The 20,499-nt window shown below is 42.8% G+C and overlaps 1 protein-coding gene across 1 annotated transcript; it reads right to left on the bottom strand.

Annotated features, from left to right (window-relative positions):
* Positions 1-7,983: 7,983 nt before the first annotated feature.
* Positions 7,984-17,565, bottom strand: farsa (phenylalanyl-tRNA synthetase subunit alpha). Its single transcript, XM_010874986.4, has 13 exons — positions 17,364-17,565; positions 15,368-15,505; positions 15,063-15,161; positions 14,619-14,737; positions 12,286-12,378; positions 11,349-11,477; positions 11,053-11,168; positions 10,754-10,838; positions 10,551-10,650; positions 10,272-10,440; positions 10,052-10,129; positions 9,816-9,930; positions 7,984-9,078 (listed from the first exon to the last, which is right to left on the bottom strand). The coding sequence occupies exons 1-13, from the start codon at positions 17,508-17,510 to the stop codon at positions 8,973-8,975; spliced, it is 1,494 nt and encodes a 497-aa protein (XP_010873288.1). The 5' UTR covers positions 17,511-17,565; the 3' UTR covers positions 7,984-8,972.
* Between the last annotated feature and the right edge of the window lie 2,934 nt (positions 17,566-20,499).

The raw sequence follows: 20,499 nt of genomic DNA on the forward strand, positions 1-20,499 counted from the left end.
AATTACGTCACCTCAGAAATTGCGCGGTAACTTTCTTGAGGATTTAAAAATTATATTTAAGAGTTTTTTGTTTTCTTTAATGCTGTGGACTGTGACGTTTACATTTACAGTATCTGTATATGTGTATGTACTATTTGTAGAAGTTGTATAGACGTTTGATATTGTCGTGGAAAATCAAGTCCACTCTTTCTAAAACAAATGCACATCAACTCAGGAACTTGTGAATCCAATAGACTTTAATAAAAATCATATTACGACAGTCATCAAAGCCAGGTCCTTCTGCAGATACACCCAGGGTTCTAAGTCCGGGACCATGGCTTTTATACAAAACTTTCAAGCATCAGGCCATCTGACCATCCTTTCTGGAAGTCCCCTAGGGCCGGATTTACCTCTTGTCCCCTATCTCTTTCTGAGTGTCCTTAGTTCAGAGCAGTAAATCATGACAAACTCATGGTTCATACTTGGGTCAGACTTCCAGTGAACACAAAGGCCATACATTTCAGGGTCATTAATGCCTGGACACAGGACGCTGCTCTGCTGTGGTACACTGCTGCTGACGCACTCATGATGATTCTCAAGACAAGATACACATGAATTACATCATTCAAGAATTCATTGTCTGTGTGTATGGATTGCACATTACTATATTTATAAAGCGTATAATTATGCATGCACATTAATATGTTCATAAAGCGTGTTATTATATATGCATTTCACAGAAAATTCCCTCACAATATCCTCTGTATTACTGTTTTGTAGGCTAATTGACAACACAAAATTGAGTTCCATCCGTGTACAGTACTGGGTTATAAGAGAGTGCTTGTTCCTTCTGCATGGCCCAATACACTACTTTTTCCTTCCATGGCGCTGTAATCTGAGTAGGCACAATCATAGTCTATCAGTTAGTATGTGCTTTATGCGGTTTGTCATTCCCCACTTAACATATTGAAGCCACTGTATATAATACAAACACTATTTAGCTCAATTGCTGATTTGTTATACTAAAAAAAGTGTTTTGATAGCCCTGCCTCTCCTGACACCATAGGCAGTGTGTATTTTTGGAATGTTCATTCAAATAGCCAAAGGATTTTTATTTTGACCTCTTAATCTTAGATTATCAAAAGTGCTGCAAAAACATGGGCTGGAAGGGCCTACATGATCAGAACGATTAAATCAGAGCAGCATGCAAGAAACATGAAGGGAGGGAGATACTCAGCCCCAGATAAGGTTAGGGAAATACGGTGATGAGCTCCAAACCTACAGGGGGTGGAGAGAATAACGGAAAGACCTAACATTATATTACTATCAACAACCTAATAAAGACACCATTTGCCTTAAGAACAGCTCCAATCCTTCTTGGAATGCTGTCACACAAGTCCTGAACCATATTGCATCACTCTTCCAGGAAAAATGCCTAGAGTTCTCTGAGGAACTTCCCATAAAGGCAGTGATGTGCAGATCTAGTGATTCGGGATTCCATGGAAGAAGGCCTCATATTCCTTGGCCATTATACCACCATACAGAGCAATATTCGGACCCACTGACTCCCAAGAGGTGGCTGCCCATACCATTATGGATCCACCACTATGCCTACCTGTTGGCAGCAGACAGGACTTTTTGGGCTTTCTTGAAACATAAACCCATCCGGATGTAGGGAAAAGGCTGAAAGATGGGTCATACCATGTACCCCGCGTCATGCCTAATGTGACCTCTGCTGCTGTGTGTTTAATTTAGTTACTTCAAAGTAACAGTCCTTGTCCATGTGGTGTTTCCGTCATTTTGTCCACACCCTGTTGCTTGGTGTGGCACGTTCAACTGGCTATGAAACCACATAAACTGAACAACCGCTTCGATACAATGTTAATTATCTAGCTAGCATTCACTATGACCTGGTAAAAGGTATTTTTCTTTTGAAGGATCCAGCTAAAGCTTGTGTCAAGTCTGCACTACTGCAGTACTGCTCTTTCTTGTACTACTGTTGCTCAAACATAAACACAATCTAGTTAGTTAAAGGTCTTACCGGGATACAGCTGATGTTTGGATTGTAATGGCGTCCCCAGACCTAATATGAATCGGGCATTCTCTCCTTCAAGAGACAACAAGCCCTGTTGTTCCAGGACTTAGCCCCTGAGTGACCACACACTTTCCAATTGGGAGCTACATGGGTTATGAGAGGGAACAGTACTGGGGAGTGTATTCGAGAGATTCTTGACCCTTAAAAGTCACCAACTGCTGCAACAGCAGTACCCCCACTACTCTCATGTCTGCCATCGCTCTAGACTGTCCCATAAATGCCACAAACACTGGTACTTTCCCATCTACTCTCCTGAGAGATACTAATTCAGACCTCCCTGGCCTCTGTATGTCTTGCCATCATGGGACATTTGGCACCTCTACTGCACACCAAGGCACCCCAGCCACTTCACTGATCATTGCTACCTCCTCAGGATCTCCACTATATCCCGTGATGGCCAATTCATAGATATAGGTTTGAGTGTGCTAATGTGTAGGGGTGACAAAGGTAAGTAAATATGTATATGGGCACGTTTGCCATGTTCTTTGCAGACAGCCCATAATGAGTCAGACTAAAGCAGAATCAACACAGTGGTTCAGGTCATTCAAAGCCGACCACTTGCATGGCTCCAGCTAGCCACTCACAGCTAAAGCGAATCACATTGATCATCTCCTAACAAGGGCATGTCAAGGTCTGGGTAGATTAATTGGTAAGCAAACAATCAGTTCTCATAATCTGATGATAATCAGGAGGTCTACTGTGGTACAAGTCACAGGTCTACTGTGGTACAAGTCACAGGTCTACTGTGGTACAAGTCACAGGTCTACTGTGGTACAAGTCACAGGTCTACTGTGGTACAAGTCACAGGTCTACTGTGGTACAAGTCACAGGTCTACTGTGGTACAAGTCACAGGTCTACTGTGGTACAAGTCATAGGTCTACTGTGGTACAAGTCACAGGTCTACTGTGGTACAATTCACAGAACATGTTAACAATGGTTACGGGAAAAACTCCCTAAGAAGGCCAAATTTTAGGAAGAAACCTAGAGAGGACCCAGGCTCAGAGGGGTGACCAGTCCTCTTCTGGCTGTGCCGGGTGAGATATTAAGAGTCCAATTGGAATAATTGAGTCTATTTGATTTTAGACTAGGTCAAAAGTATGACCAGGTGGACAAGGACAGGGACAGCAACGGGCCCCCCAAACCAGGTACTCCGCAGGTGTGGACCAGGACCTCATCTCCTCCTAAAATTTTAAACTGGAGGAGACTGAGAAAAGTTAGTAGTACATCCCTCATATCCCCCAGCACAATAATATAGCAGCGTAACACCTTGAAACTGAGACGGGGGGGTCCGGCTACACTGTGGCCCTACCCGGGGGAGGCCCTGGACAGGGCCCAACAGGCAGGAAATCAATCCACCCACATTGCCAGGCATCAACCAAAGGGACACCCACCAACCGCCACCCCCCTGATCGTAGACACAGACCCGTCAGAGTGCCCATGATGACACTTGTCCACCACCGAAAGCACCTATAATGGACACACAAGCGTGGGAACTGGGCCTCTGCACAGTGGAACAAGGTTGCCAAGGTTGTCATGTGGATAGCCGTGTACGTGTGTGCTGTTTACCTGTGGTAGTGGTGACACCAGAACGCGTTTTGGGAAGACAGAACGGGTGGAGGAAGTGTGATGCTCTAGGCAATGTGTGGATGTTAATATGACACCAACCGAAACATCGTTGCAGACCAGGTACACCCTTTCATGGCAACGGTATTCCCTGATGGCAGTGGCCACTTTCATCAGGATAATGCGCCCTGCCACACTGCACACATTGTTCGGGAATGGTTTCAGGAACATGATGAAGAGTTCAAGGTGATGCCCTGGCCTCCAAATTCCCAGGGTCTCAATCCGATTGAGCATCTGTGGGATGTAATGGACCAACAAGTCCGATCCACGGCGGCTCCACCTCGCAGCTTACAGGACTTGAAGGATCTGCTGCTAATGTCTTTGTGCCAGATACCACAGGACACCTTCAGGGGTCTTGTAGAGTCCATGCCTCAGTGGCGGCGCTGTTTTGGTGGCATGTGGAGGACCAGCAGCATATTGAGCAGGTGGTCATAATGCTTTGGCTCATCTGTGTATCAATGGTGCCACCCTCTGCAGGAATTTCCTTGTCTAATTGCGCTCTAGTCTCTCTCGAGCTGCTGCCAAAGTGGGGTTTTCAGACAAATGCTGGCTCTCACAATTTATGAGCCATGTGACTTTAAGTGATTTATTTATTTATATCAAAAACGGCATGACTTGTGGGCATCACTCATTTTTATGTCACGTTAAAAAAAACATGATAAATGACCCCGCTTAGATAACGTGTAACCCCCAGGAATGTTAGTGTTATTCGAACTCGGGTGCGCATTATCCACTGGATCTAGAAAGCTGATAGCCTAAATCTAGCAAGCGAAGTGAAGGCGGATTAAAGCTTATCTCCAAGTGTCGGAGAATAGGCGTGCGCTCTAGGAATACTAGCCTACCTTTGACTATTTGCAAGCGTGAAAGTGGGCTGTTTATAAAAGCATCAGGGACAGGCAAAAGGATGCCTGTGAAAGAAGTGGGTCAAAGGAACTTTCCAAAGGGTCTGACCACTGAACATGAACACGCATTTTAAAAAGGCATGTAAATGTTTCGTTTTTCATACTACCGTGTTATTCTCCCTTCAAGCAAAGCCAGCTTACTTCGTCACAACTCCAAGACGTCCAAAGTCAAGGTATGCTGTCTTTGTTTCTTTTGACTGCTCTGAAAATAGTTTTTTAATTAAAGTGTTTGCTATTCATATTAAAGAAGAATTGAGATGTGTTTACTTTGATTTGGATGTATCCTACAAATCCAACTACGTATTATAGCGGCAGCTGGATATGTATATTCATGTTTTTTGGGTTTCACTCTCTTTAGGATGAATGAACTGAGGCATCAAAGAAATTAAGACTTGCCTGTTTTAAAGACACAAGATTTGCTCTTGATCTTCGCATTGGTAAAAATTCGAGTACTGTCGGCTTTACATTTTCATAGGCATAATGAATGCACTAAATTTCAGCGGTTATAATTTCAGTGATGAGGTACATGCTTCCCCGCTAGCTTCTAAATTTGACATATTAATGGTAACGGAAGACCCGATGTACAAAGAATACAAGCCTCCGGTCCGGGACCTCATTCCGGTGCCAAAAGCAGTGTTGTACCTGCTGATGGCAGCACTGGTAGTCGTCGGAGTCGCCTATGCTATTGTTGGACATCTGATCAAGGACCTTGCCATTGATATAACAGGTATGAACTTACTGTGTTACTAAAATAAATCAAGTGAAAAATCATACTCATTCGTGTAGTTATAATGCGTTTCCCCCCTTTTATCAGAATGTCTTTTAGGCCCAACTGAGGAGGACCTGGAGAAGAACAGTAACCCTGTGTGCTTCAGTCCCAGACATCCCCCCATAGTTCTGACCCACAATGCCTTCCACGTGTGGGACACGGATGACGTGGGCTATCCCATGGCCCTGGATGAGACCCCCCCTGGCAGTCCCCTGCTGTTTCCCACTATTCCCTACATCCCCTTCTTTCCAGTTCACACTCATGGCAACAGCAACGCCAGCCTTTCAGCCTTCGCCATGGACAGTCTCCCTGCGCACTCCGTCCTCACCAGGGACATCTGAAAGGAGCCACCACCAACCTCCAGGACCGTGGTCACCGGGTTGATTCTCCTCATTACACAGTCACAGGACTCAACAGGCCTACTTAAGGTTTGTTTAATCAAGATAACCTAAAAAAAGTGTTAACATTGCACTTCAATCAAAGCTTGGCATAAGAGTTTGAAGACAGTGCTAGGGCAGTATATCATTCTGTATGGTGACACTGATTGGTCTACTGGATGAACCATTCACAGAAGAGGGATTCATCGGATGCTGTTGCCTCAGGAAGATGATTTAAAGACGTGTAACACATTAGGAATGATCCAGACTAATCCTCTTCCATGGAATCAGTTATCTTTCATCCCAATCCTATCACCATCAATGACTCTGTAAGAAAAGTGCATCCACTGCCTGTACCAGACCCCTCCTTTACGTAACACTGAACTACAGCTTAAGTATCCATCAAAATATTAAAATGTTTGGGAGCTTCTAAAACTGCCTTTCCTCTAATATAGTTTTTTTTTTGCTGTAATCCAATACAAATGACTAAAACGATTGAAGCAAATTGGCTCACATAAGTATACTGCACTGTACTTCCAAAACAACGGTTGCTTTGGGAAGACGTTCCTTTGACTAAGTTACAAAGAAAACTACAGGGTTAAGGATAAAAAATCTGTACTGCACTACTTTAAACAAAGCTTTCAACAAGTCTCTCATGATGAATCGATAGATCATTATTTAAAGAACGATGAAGAAGCTCAACCAGTAAAGAAATGCCTACTTGCCAGAACAATACAAAGCATTGCAATGGTGACATGAGTGTGGAACTGTGCAAATGAGTTGCAGTTCTAAGTCTGTACTTTAGAAAAGAGAGAACAAGATTAAGAATCAGCTAATGGGCTTGTCTGCTGAAGCTGTCTACTCAGTGGATTGTTTCAACTGAGGAGCAACATGTGACTAGAGTAATGTCTGTGTCCACATAGTATGGAAAGGCCTAACATTCTACAGTGTCACATAAAAGTTTTGTTCAGTGAAGTAGTAATGATTTGTACCAAATCAAAACCAATGGCTATTTCAATTTACATTGACATTTTAGAAATTTAGGAGACACTCTAATCCAGAGCTACAATTGCAGTATTCCAACTAGCTATACAACTAGCCCAGTAGTTGTATGTACTTAGTGAAATAGCTAATAGCAAACTTGGTACTCAAAGGAAGAAGGCTGTGGGGCTATTTTAATTACTTGTAAAACAGGTAGAGTCTGGATATTTGGCAGGGACTCTGATGTTCAGCTTCAAAGGGTTCTTAGGATGGCATCCAGTGTTGTTATTTATGTGGCTATGTAGTGTGCCTTAACATCTACAAGTTACTTACTGCAAACAATATGTGATGCAGGTAAACAGTAAGGATAAGTAGAACTTAGTCCAGTATGTAGTATAAAACTGGATAGAAACTGTTTACTCTGCTGGTAAATACGTATTGTTCCATCTCCATGCTTTTGTGAACTAGGACTCTGTTGTGAAGATAGGAAAAGTAGGACCTGGTCGGGAAGAAACGCACCCAAATCTAGGTTAAATTTTGACAAAGTATGTAACATTGACATAACATTCCATTTGTCACAGATTGCTTCAGCAGCATCTATTTTGGGCCCTCACATTATATAAATCAGCTTCTATAACGTGCAGTGTTCAAATTCAGTTCCAATGAAAAAGACAGCAGAGGATACCCAAGAAAATGTGCATGTACCATGACATTGCTCAGCAAGGCTCACAGGACAAAAACACATTTTCATGAGGGATTACATATGGTGAATTAACTACTTCAGTGTTGCTCTTTAGCCCTAGAAGTGATTTGCATAGGATGTAGTTTCAGTCATTCCAATTACAGAGGTCATAACTACCTGTGCGATAGTCGAACATCTTATCTTCACAACAGCTAATTCATTCTGAATCTTCAACACTCACAAACAACTCATGTGTTAAAGTGATTATCTCCTGTAAACACAGCGGACACACTGGGTTTAGAGACCACCCTGTGTACAATGACATGCAACTTAAAAGAGAAGGTGATTTGTAATTCCACCCTTACTGGAATTTACACAAATAACTCCTAAATCCTCTTGGTTAAACCTTGTTGCACGTACACACACTAATCTGACACACCAGCCACAACAACACTGAAGAAAAGGAGAATGTTTTTCATCCAGGTTATAATTGGACTCGGCACCACCATTGAAATAAGAGGAACGTAAAGTCTTACCAAGGGTGATTACTTTAGACAGACAATGTAAATGTTGGTACATTATAACATATTTATTTGAACATTTCTAATTAGTCTCATTACTGACTGGATAGAGCACAATGTTGGTTGGTTTTGTATGGAGATCTATAGAGCTTCAAGTTAACATCTTTACTGTACAAGCACTTCATTACATGGGAGTCTCAAAGGTACTGTTGTTTTCTAATGTTTAAATAAATATACTCAGTGGTAGAATTCCTTGAAAAAGGGTAGTACACCATTTTTACATGTGGCTTAATTATTACTCTTTCTGGGCTTGTAGTTGATTATAATGATTGACTACTACAATATAATATGAAAATGTGTTATACAATATGAAAATGTGATAAAAAACATTATACAATGCTGGACGTTTTTATTTAGTCACTATACAGAATAAGATTCTGATGCATCATTTGGAGCATTTTATAATATTTTCTTAAAACTGTCTGCTGTCATCTACAGCAGACACCATAGTAATTTTACAACAGATTTTCTCTGTAAAATAAAAAGAAAAGAAAAAAAAACTAACCAAAAACTGGGTTGGGCATCACCTACAAGCCCAGAAGAGCGAAATTAAGATCAAATGTAAAAATTTGGGAAGTTCACCAATAATTATCTGATGTAGGGCCATATTTCGGCAAAACACAACCGCTCATACAGAGATGCAGATTAGGACCAAAGATGAGTCGTAACAGTGTCATCAATCAGGTTTCAATATATAAACTGTGAATCACATGGCTTAACAACGGCAATAATCCATCTAAAACCATAACCAAAGCAGAAGGAGAAAAGTATGTCCTGTTTCCCTCCCTCACCATTTCCTTTAAAACTCCCTTTCCTAAAGTCCGATCTGTTCCCCCTGGCAGCCTCTGACCGGGCTAGATTAAGGGTTAATAATGGGATTGTTCAGTGAGTCCACATGGTTACACAAAAGAAAATGGGTCCTGATGTGACTGGCCTGGGATGTGTATGGTGAAGCATGTCCAAGAAGATGCCTGAACAGAATCTAAGCGTCCAGTCGACAAACCGGGCTGTCGTAGACCATCTGTAGGTTAACTTTGTGTCCCACCAGCTCACGGATATTGTTGATGCCATACTTGATCATGGTGGGTCTGAAGGAGACAGAGGGAGTCAGGTCAATTCTATTCTACATTAAACAGACAGGTAGAAGAGTAGAGAGAAAGCAGGGATAAATAAGACAGTACGTGTTGAGGAGTACTGAGGAGTATTGAGGAGTATTATATGGTCCCGCCCAGCTCAATGACTAAACAGCTAGCACAGAACATTTTAGTCAACTTCTGCAATTGTATTTACACTGTAAGAGGTGGTGAACTATTAACGACTCTAGCTATCATGGCATGAAAATCTTACTGCAACATTCTGCAAGGGTATACATTTGTTTTGGTTTTCATTTTTTTTGACAATTATGTTTTTTTTTAAATGTCAAAAATTGCAATTAACTATTTTCACAATGGTGTAAAACATGACTGTCCCAGCTGGGCATAATCATTTGCAGTAACTGGCCTCACAGCCAAAACTCATTGTTAGAAGGAAGAATCCTGCAGCAGATAAAAAGATACACATGGGCTGGAAAAGGACAAACGTTCCTATTCAAATCGCATGTCCAACACAGACATTGTTGAGACTTTGAATGAAATTAAAAAGGGTTAAGGTGAGGCTGAGGGATACAGACGTTCATGTGGAACACGGCCAGAGAGTCAGCCTTCCCAACGGCAGAGAAGTAACCAGGCATCAGACACACTTGAATATGGGCAAGCCGGCAGGAATAATCACTGACAACCGTTTGTCGGCCAATTCTATCAGCAGTTAGTCACCAGAGCAGGCTCACCTCTCTAAAGACAGCCCCCAGGCGATTACTGTAACCCCTTCGGGGAGCCCCATCGGGAGCAGCATCTCTGGCCTGAACACCCCGGAGTTACCCACCTCTACCCACTTCTTCAGCCCTGGAGAGAGGAACACAGGAGGGATTAACCAATGTATATGGAGCCTCCCCAGTAGTGAGTGCATTGTATACTGGCTCTCAGTTTGGATACCAACGCGTGAGTGTATTCAAAGAACACGCACCTTCATGATAGCTGAACACCTCCATGCTAGGCTCAGTGTATGGATTGTAAGCCGGTTTAAAGCGCAATTTGGTGATTCCTGGGAAAGATTGATATGCATTTTACTCAGAAATAGTATAACTGACAGAGAGAAAGAAACCACCTCAAATTGGACTACTGGCATGAACGGGCATACACTCAAATCACTTTAAAAGACCACATGGTATTTGTAGTGCTGTCACCTAGTTTAGTGAAGAACTGATGTAGGATGCCCATTAGGTCACCCAGGGTAAGGCCATAGTCGGCCACCACTCCCTCAATCTGGTGAAACTCAGCCAGGTGCGTGGCATCCAGAGTTTCATTACGGAACACTCTGTCAATGGAAAAGTACTTCACAGGGGTGAACTTTTCCTGGTAGACAGAAAGGTACATTTTAAATGGTTGCAGAGGCAAATTTCCATGCAGCTGCTTTCAAATTCCTTTGAGGAAACACAGGAGAATAAATGCGTATTGCGGAATACCTTCTGTGCGAGTTTGTACAGCATGCGAGCGCTAACTGCTGTGGTGTGAGTACGAAGGATATTCTTCTGAGCCTCCTCAATCTTCCAGTCATACTTGTACCTACACGTTAAACATACATTAGTGCCAGAACGCCGGTATGGCTGTGGTCTTGGTGGGCATGAGTGCATATGTGTATTCTTGTGTGTGGAAGATTAGCACTCACCCCTGAGATCCAAAGCCTCCCTCTGAATGGACCTTTCTCACTCTCTCCAGGTAGTCCAGAGGAAATTCATGGGCCTGAGCTGGGTCTGACATGTAGAACAGGAGGTACCAGAAAGTAAAATGGAAATAGCATGGTATTAAATAAAAACAGGAATATCAATGCAGTATATCAAATGCAGGATTTAGCCTGCCATAACTAGGGGAACATTTGTCTTTCAGTGTATAATCAATGATGCACCATTGTATCTTATCTGGGCATCATAGAAACATACAGAACCTAAGAGCAACCCAGTCCCTCACCAGACAGGAAGAAGGTGTCGTGCTGGTCTCTGGCTGGGTGCTGCTGTGGCTGAAACAGGGAGTCAAAGTTCCAGAAGGAACTCTCAATGAAGTTGTTAGTGGGCATTTCAGTGAAGCTGAAGGAGACAGGAGAGAGAACACACTGATCTTACACCTTGGTCTAACCCTGTAACATCATACTAATGAAGACTACAGAAGAGACATGGGTATTACAGTATGGACAATACTGAGTACATATAGGTTTCTGTAGTACATTGTACATTTGTTTAACAGAGAGTACAGGATTGGCGGCTCACCCCATCTCCAGGAAGATCTGTCTGAACTGTGTACGGACCTTCATGAGTGGATGCAGATGGCCACAGTCTGGGGCTACACCCATGGCCTCAAAGTTATAGGGCTTGAATTTCTTCTCCTTCCAGCTCCCACTGTCACAGACCACAAAGTTGAGTTTGGATCAGAACAAAGGCTATTACAATGTTATGGACATGAAATTTGTATCCAAAAACACAACTTAGTTGCCTCACAAAATAGAAATGAAACTTTTGACATGCGTCTAAAGAACAACCTTCTGGGTGAATGCATAATCCCCAAAATTGGACTAATTTGAAGTGTTACGGATATTAAATGTAATGCTTTAAAGCAAAAACATTTTCCTTTGTCACACCTGTTATGAACCATTACAGACTCTGAAATAGACATGGAAATATTCATTAAGGAATCAAGCCTGAAGTTAACATTCAAATAAATATTGTAGATTTCTAGATCAATACATCATAGCCCATTTTCAAACTGAATCCAAAGGCATAGAATCTTAATTGTATTGTTACAACTAGCTTGAATGGGCCAGACACACACATCTAATTTTAAATCAAATCTTTCTGAGGTATTTAACAAGATATGCATCTCAGACAATACAGTACAGATATTTTGCCAATCCACCGGTCAGGACAATAAATACTTACATGGGGAATTAATTTGAAGGAAAATAATATTTCTCTAAAACAAGGACAAGTGGAGAATGTGAAAGTGTCTGAAGCTATAACACATTTCTATTGTCCACAACCCCTCATGTATATTGTAATTAGCTTTAAAAGAGACAAAACTCCACAGCAAAACACAGAGAAGAAAATAAGCTTAAAATGTGCAACATTTTCTGTTCACTACCAAGAGGTGTGACCATGGACAATGCAGAATCTTCAAAGGTGATGGAAGGGGCTGGAGAAATAAACTCACCTGGCGATCATTTCTGGGGTGAGCTCTGTCTCCTGCTTGGTGATGGTGGTGCTGAAAAGGCTGCCCTTTGTGATCCAGTATGACTTGACAGTCCTATACATCAACAGAAACAAAGACTAAATACAACCATCCAGATGCTGTCCTATGAATGTGTTCCTACGATTCTCAAAGGCAACAGAGGTCTTTTCTTGGGGAAGATTAGAGATTGAGATTCATGGCTGCCTATTTTATCTGAAGTATAAACTATATAAATGGGAATTAAGCAGGGTTGAGTTTGTGATATTAAAAACAGACAGACAGACACCCCACAGACACAGAGAACAACAACAGACTGTGCTGGGGCTGGTTGTGCCTGAAAGCAGACTGAATGCATCAAACCATATGCGTTGCGTCGATCCATTTCCATGCAGCATGTCTGGTTTTAAGATCTTAGTGATCATCTGCACTTGTCTATTCGTCACAGGTGGAGTCAGACTCTCCATGCTGAGTGATCGTCTGTTGTGGTGCGGGACGTTGATTGACATGATTACATAATATACCTCACAGGGAGTTGTATCTCCGGGAGCCATCACCTTATCGTGGTGGAGAGGTTTGTGTGTTCCTATGAACCTGAGGGCTGTGTTGTCCGGGCCTTAGTGCTCCTGGTAGGGTTTCCCATGGCAAAGTGGTCTCAGGGGAGGAGCCAGACTAAGAATGGTTAAAAAAATACTCCAAGCTTTGGGTGTGGAGGGGATGTCTTGGATGACACGCCTCTTCAACATTGCGTGGGAGTCGGGGAAAGTGCCTAAGGAGTGGCGGATCGGGGTGGTGGTTCCCCTGTTCAAAAAGGGGGACCAGAGGGTGTGTGCCAATTACAGGGGTATCACACTTCTCAGCCTCCCTGGGAAAGTCTACTCAAAGGTACTGGAAAGGAGGGTTCTGCAGATAGTTGAACCTCAGATTGAAGAGGAACAATGCGGATTCCGTCCTGGTTGCGGAACAACCGACCAGCTCTTTACTCTTGTAAGGATCCTGGAGGGGGCCTGGGAATATGCCCATCCAGTCTACATGTGTTTTGTGGATCTGGAGAAGGCGTATGACCGGGTCCCCCGGGAGATACTGTGGGAGGTCCCTTTTGAGGGCTATCCAATCCCTGTACGTCCAAAGTGAGAGCTGTGTTCGGGTTTTCGGTAGTAAGTCGGACTCGTTCCAGGTGGGGGTTGGCCTCCGCCAGGGCTGCGCTTTGTCACCAATCCTGTTTGTAACTTTTATGGACAGGATATCGAGGCGTAGTCGGGGTGGGGAGGGGTTGCAGTTCGGTGGGCTGGGGATCTCATCGCTGCTTTTTGCGGATGATGTGGTCCTGATGGCATCAACGGTCTGTGACCTTCAGCACTCACTGGACCAGTTCGCAGTCGAGTGCGAAGCGGTTGGGATGAGGATTAGCACCTCTAAATCTGAGGCCATGGTTCTCAGCAGGAAACCGATGGAGTGCCTCCTCCGGGTAGGGAATGAGGCGTTACCCCAAGTAAAGGAGTTCAAGTATCTCGGGGTCTTGTTCGTGAGTGAGGGGACAATGGAGCGGGAGATTGGCCGGAGAATCGGAGCAGCGGGGGCGGTATTGCATTCGCTTTACCGCACCATTGTGACGAAAAGAGAGCTGAGCCAGAAGGCAAAGCTCTCAATATACTGGTAAATTTTCCTTCCTACCCTCACCTATGGTCATGAAGGCTGGGTCATGACCGAAATAACTAGATCGCGAGTACAAGCGGCTGAAATGGGTTTTCTCAAAAGGGTGGCTGGCTTCTCCCTTAGGGATAGGGTGAGAAGCTCAGCCATCCGTGAGGATCCTGGAGTAGAGCCACTGCTCCTTTGCATCGAAAGAAGCCAGTTGAGGTGGTTCGGGCATCTGGTAAGGATGCCCCCAGGACATCTCCCTAGGGAGGTGTTCCAGGCACATCCAGCTGGGAGGAGACCTCGGGGTAGGCCCAGGACCAGATGGAGAGATTAGATTTCGACACTGGCCTGGGAACGCCTCGGGATCCCCCAGTCAGAGCTGACAAATGTGGCTCTGGAAAGGGAACTTTGGGGTCCCCTGCTGGAGCTGCTGCCCCCGCGACCCGATACGGATAAGCGGATGAAGATGAGATGAGGGGGACGTATCGCTGTAACTGGTCTGCACCCGCCTGTGACTGGGGAATCCTAAACATGCCTGAGGATTCACGACTTCACTGTCTGTGTGTGTTGAACCTCTGTCTGCCATCTACTGGTAGGAATCAATAAATACCTCGAGCAACTACTGGGTTTCACTGATGTATTCCCTGTTACACATAATCAAGCGCTCTGAATCTTACACTTCAGACAGCAGTTTGCGTTTCTTCAGCTCACTCTTCTCCTTCTCTTCCAGCTGGGATGACTGTCCTTTCTGCACGACGAGTAACTTATCCCTCACAGAGTCCTCTATGTTCTCCACCTGGAAGCACACAATACACACCGCACACACACACACCGCACACACACACACACACCGCACACACACACACACCGCACACACACCGCACACCGCACACGCATACACACCGCACACGCATACACACCGCACACGCATACACACCGCACACGCATACACACCGCACACACACCGCACACACACCGCACACACACCGCACACACACCGCACACACGATGACTAAGGAATAACGGACTTCTGGTAATGTATATCAATCGTGTTCACTCTATTATTTAAACAATCTCACACTTAATCACAAAGTCCAAGACATATTTAAAAAATAACTCACAGTCCTGAAAACCCTGGGGCCACCCTCATGGCCTTTATCCAGACGAATCCATTTGTTGGACATGGCTTTGCTGAAACCCACCTTCCCAAAGGCGAGTTTCTACACAGAGAAAAGCACATACAGAAGATCATCTGTGAGTATTGCTCCAAGGTAAAAGCTGACATACCTCCATTACCCAAAACCACAATGCAAAGCCCAGTTCTCTTTCCATCCCAGTTCTCTCTGGCAGACGTTTTTCCTCCAAATGAAAATCCCAGCCCCGCGGAATTAATAACATGCGCAGGCATCTTTGCAGGACCCCTCACCATAAGCTGGCCCTGAGGCATCCCTTCATCTGGGATGGAGCTGAAAACCCTGGCCTCGTGACTTCCCTGTTCTGCAATCTCACAGCCTTCCCCAGTCAGTTCCCAGTGCTTTGAGGAGCGTTGCTCAGCTGATATCACCTGCACAGGGAAAACAAACAATCGTGATCAAAATCGGAATCCACGTGGATGCCCCACAACACGGCCATGAGGAAGAAGATCACACCTTCCTCATTTTCTCTAATGGAGGTATACACTACCGTACCATATATTAACTACATAGTACACTTTACATTTACCATGCACTAATTTGTATCTAGTACATCTAATCCAATGAATTAGGCATGTCAGACATTTGTTACTTTCAAAGTGGTAATATGTAAGATTTTTACTTTTACTACTAGAATGAAAATCAGCAGAAATGACCAGTTGACATCTGCAGTTAATGCTTTAAAAAAATAGTGACTGACATATACCCCATTTAAAACTTCCTCTCTGGTCCGTCTATCAGTTTACAATGATTTGTAATCTCCTTATACTCCCTTTAGACACTCACAGTACTGCCCTAAACCACCCTGGACTAGCTGGTACTATACCAGTCAGTACTGTCCTTCCCACCCTAAACCACCCTGAACTAACTGGTACTATACCGGTCTGGTTCGGTAAGGGAAGACAAGTAGTGGACAAGTCATGTTATTTTTTTAGAGGTACGATTCAATAGTGCTCCTTTAATGAACCATCATTATGGACTATTTCTTCATATTTAAGTCTTTCAAAAAGTTTCAAATGTCCAACTGATATGGCCTTCCATCTTGATTTGCATTCCTGTTAAAATGTCAGTGCCCCATTGCAGATGGTGCTAAAAACAACTGTTTTGGTCAGACATCTATCATCTTTATATGTGGCAATGAATGTGTTAACAGAAACTGTGAAGCTGGCAAGAATAATGAATAACTACCAGCATACAGATGTTTGGAATCCTTCAAAATAAGAATGCCATAATTTTTACATTAACGATTGTGGAGAAAATGATGGAACATTTGCACAATGATCAACTCACAATTTTAGATTTGTTAAAATGCGAATAATTATTAAAAGCATTTCGAAGAGATATTATGGGATTTTTAAGCCTAAATATTCAACAATGTTTTGTGTGTGTACTTAATTTACTGAATTGTATACAATTCCCAATTCCCTGTCCATTGAGTCACCGTAAAGCAGGGTTTTAGTCAAGAGTACTTCTGCTTCCAAAATCAAACAAGTACACACCTTGAACAGCTTTGCTGCTTCAAGCTGGGGCCCGTACCTCAACCCCATGTAAAATGTAATCTGATCTAAAGACAGCTGTGCAAGGGAGATCCACTTGCAATTTGACTGGGATGGAACTCTTTAACAAAGAAACTTGAGATAAAATTGCAAAATCCAAGTATGCTTGGTTTATAGAGACCTGTCCAAAAAGACTTACAGCTGTAATCTAAGCAATGCTTTCATTAAGTATTAAATGAGGGTGTGCATAAAATTAACATCAACGTGCTGCCGCTAATAGTGCTGCCGCTAAAAGAGCTCAGCAAGTAATTTACTTTTTGCCCTTTTATAATATTGTTGAACAAAATTCTAAGATTGCTATTTCCTACTAAAATGGCAATACAAAATCACATTTCAGGTACTTCTATGTTTACGGCGAGATATCTATTTTGAAGGGAAGCCGCGGATATTATGAACTTATTCTTGCTGGCGGAACGGAGTTCGATTGCCCTGTGTCTTGACAGTGATGCACGTTTGTGTAATAGAATTTACTGTTTTAAATATGGTTAGCTATATAGTTTTAATTAAGAATTATTTCGTCTTCACAACTGAATGCTGCTAACTACAGCTAGTAGACTACTCAGCATGATCCCGTTTACATCCCTATTGCATCACTTTCCTATTCAATCGACCATCATTGAATGAAGTGGACTGTCGCTTAACTTCCGCTTTAGCCCATACAGCAAAAACTCACATCACCGAGTGCCTGAAGACTCTTCACAGCCCCTACGATGGCTTGGTGGTCCACCCCAAGACTCGTCGCAACATCCTGACTGTCTAGGCCACCATCTGCCTTTTCCACACACCGAAGAAGTGTTTCTACAAGACCGGCGTCAGCCATGCTGCTTTAGCGTGTTTGTCACTCACAGCCTTAGTACTCACAGTAGAGTGAAAATTAACAGGAAGTGAGATCAGTATTTCATATACCGAAATTACTGGAATACAAGAGCCTGTATATTCTCAAATAACGTAAACCAAGTACTTTTATTTGGAAAACATTTTTCCTGCTGTAAGACAAAAATCATCAGCCGCAAATTTTGTTCAGTGAAATTAATAGACCCGAGATGATCAGTTAATAAACTATATGTTTAAGTGCAAATTAGACCATCATTCTCTATTCCCACTTGCTTCTCATAGATGCTAGGCTGTCAACACTGAATGTGATAAATAATTGAAAACTATTTTATTACAATATATGTTTCTAGTCATACCTTATTATATGAATGGTGGGCATCCCATTCCAAAACCATGGGAAGTAATGTGGAGTAGCCTTCCCACAAGATTTGAGTGTCTCTGAGGGAATTTGTGCCCATTCAGCCAAAAGAGCAATTGTGATGACAGTCACTGATGTTGGACGAGAAGGCCTAGCTTGGAATCACCATTCCAATTCATCCCAAATATGTTCATTATGGTTGAGGTCAGGGCTCTGTACAGGCCACTTGAGTTCCTCAGCCACACCAACCTCGTCGTATCATGTCTTTATCGACCCAGCTTTGTGCGCAGGGGCATTCATGCTGGAACAGCAAAGGGCCTTCCCCAAACTGTTGCCACAAAGACGGAAGCAACAATTTGTCTACCATGTCTTTGAATCCTGTAACATTAAGATGACCCTTCACTGGAACTAAGGGGCCTTGCCCAAATCCTGAAAAAACACTGCCCCAGACCATTATTCTGCCTCCACCAAACTATGCAGTAGGTAGTACTCACCTGGCATCCACCACACCCAGCTTCATCCATCAAGATTGCCAGATAGTAAAGTGTAATGCATCACTCCAGCGAACACATTTCCACTGCTTCAGAGTTCAGTGGCAGAACGCTTTACACCACTCCAGCCAACACATGACACTGCACATGTTCGTGAGGCTTGCGTACAGTTGCTCAGCCATGGAAACCCATTTCATGAAGATCCAGATGCACAGCTTGCACTGATGCTTCCAGAGGCAGTTTGGAACTCTGTGGTGATGCAACAAACAATAGGCAAGTGCTTAAGCACTCAGTGGATCCACTCTGTGAGTTTGGGTGATCTTCCACTTCACAATTATAGCACTTACAGTTGACTCTAGTATGATGGAAAATTCACAAACTGACAGGTGGCAAAGGTGGCATCCTATGACAGTGCCACATTTAGTCACTGAGCTCTTCAGAACAACACATTGTCCTGCTTTGTTTGTCTATGGAGATTCCATTGCTATGTTCTGGATTGTATGTGAGCAATGGGTGTGGCTGAAACACCTGAACGCAATAATTAGTAGGTGTGTCCACATACTTTTGGCCAGGGACGTCTAGGCCTATTTTAGGGACTTTAGCCCCTCTAAAATATTAATAAATAAATACAAATACATAGATAAAAATCAATATATCAGTCAATATATTTTCTCAAGGTCATGTCACCCATGAGCATGTTTGGGATGCTCTGGATCGGCGTATACGACAGCAACTTCGCACAGACATTGAAGAGGAGTGGACCAAAATTAAAAACCTGATCAACTCTATGCAAAGGAGATGTGTTGCACTGCGTGAGGCAAATGGTGGTCACACCAGATACTGACTGGTTTTCCGACCCCCCAGTACAGTGAAACTGCACATTTTAGAGTGGCCTTTTATTGTGGCCAGGCTAAGGCACACCTGTGCAATAATCATGCTGTCTAATCAGCATTGTCATATGCCACACCTGTGAGGCTCACTAACACAGATTTAGACAGATTTGTGAACAATATTTTTGAGAAATAGGCCTTTTGTGTACATAGAGAAAGTCTTAGATCTTCGAGTTCAGCTCATAATAAATGGGGGGGGGGAAACAATAATTTTGTTCAGTATATGTCACTAATAATCATCAGGAACAAAGTTGCAAAACTGTGTGTGTTTCACATCTTCATGTTTGTTTGGGTTTGAAGTTCACCTGTTGCAACTTATTCTATTCAGGGGGAGATTTGGTTGTTAAATCTTTCCATTTTAAATTCTGAAAATGTTTTTATTATTTTATTCCCAGATGAATGGGCTAATCACTAAATCTGTTTTTGAAATGATTCAGAATGACTCAGAGAAATCTCGCTTAGAAACCGAATTTACTGTATGTAGATTTTAAATTACTAACTATAGTTGACAAATGTATTTTGGCTACATAGTAAAGCCCTTTAGTGACTTCTGTTGGTTTTGGATGGATGAAGAGTGTAGAATTTATCAAGATATACACTGATCTAATATGACTTAAATTCTATCACAAACTATGATACAGATATACTTTCAGCTCACTTTGACCAAAAAAATAATTGATTTTACACCCATTGTTACTCTAAAAATACATGATGAAAAGATGTTTTGGGGAGTATGCCCAGACCCCCACAAAACGAGTCTTAGCCCCCCCATCCATGATTTTCGAGTGACGTCCCTGCTTTTGGCCATATAGTATTTAAGCTTTTTTTCTTATATGTCCTACCACACACTACAAAATAATTGAATCTGAATGTCAAACAGAGCAACATTTCAATGCAACATTTGTAATTTGTAACTAATACCTACAGATTTTTGAAAGCATTTGAAAATGGCAAAATGCACACAATAAAAGGAATTCCCTGAACCCCTTTGATCATGTTCCAATTTTCATGCTTTTATCAGTGATTGAATGATAAATGATAAACAGGACACCCCTACTTATAAATAGCACCTTTGAAGTTGGGGCACCAGAGAAATAATTCCACCACCTTTATCCCATCTTTTACTCTAGAAAATGAAAAGCTGGTAGTTGGACAAATACTGAACAGGCAAGCTACACTATCGACTGACTGCCATCCCCAGTGGTCTCTGGACAGTCATTGTCAAGACGTGCCTTT

This window comes from Esox lucius, chromosome 11, assembly GCF_011004845.1.
Source record: "Esox lucius isolate fEsoLuc1 chromosome 11, fEsoLuc1.pri, whole genome shotgun sequence".
Classification (NCBI taxonomy): Eukaryota; Metazoa; Chordata; class Actinopteri; order Esociformes; family Esocidae; genus Esox; species Esox lucius.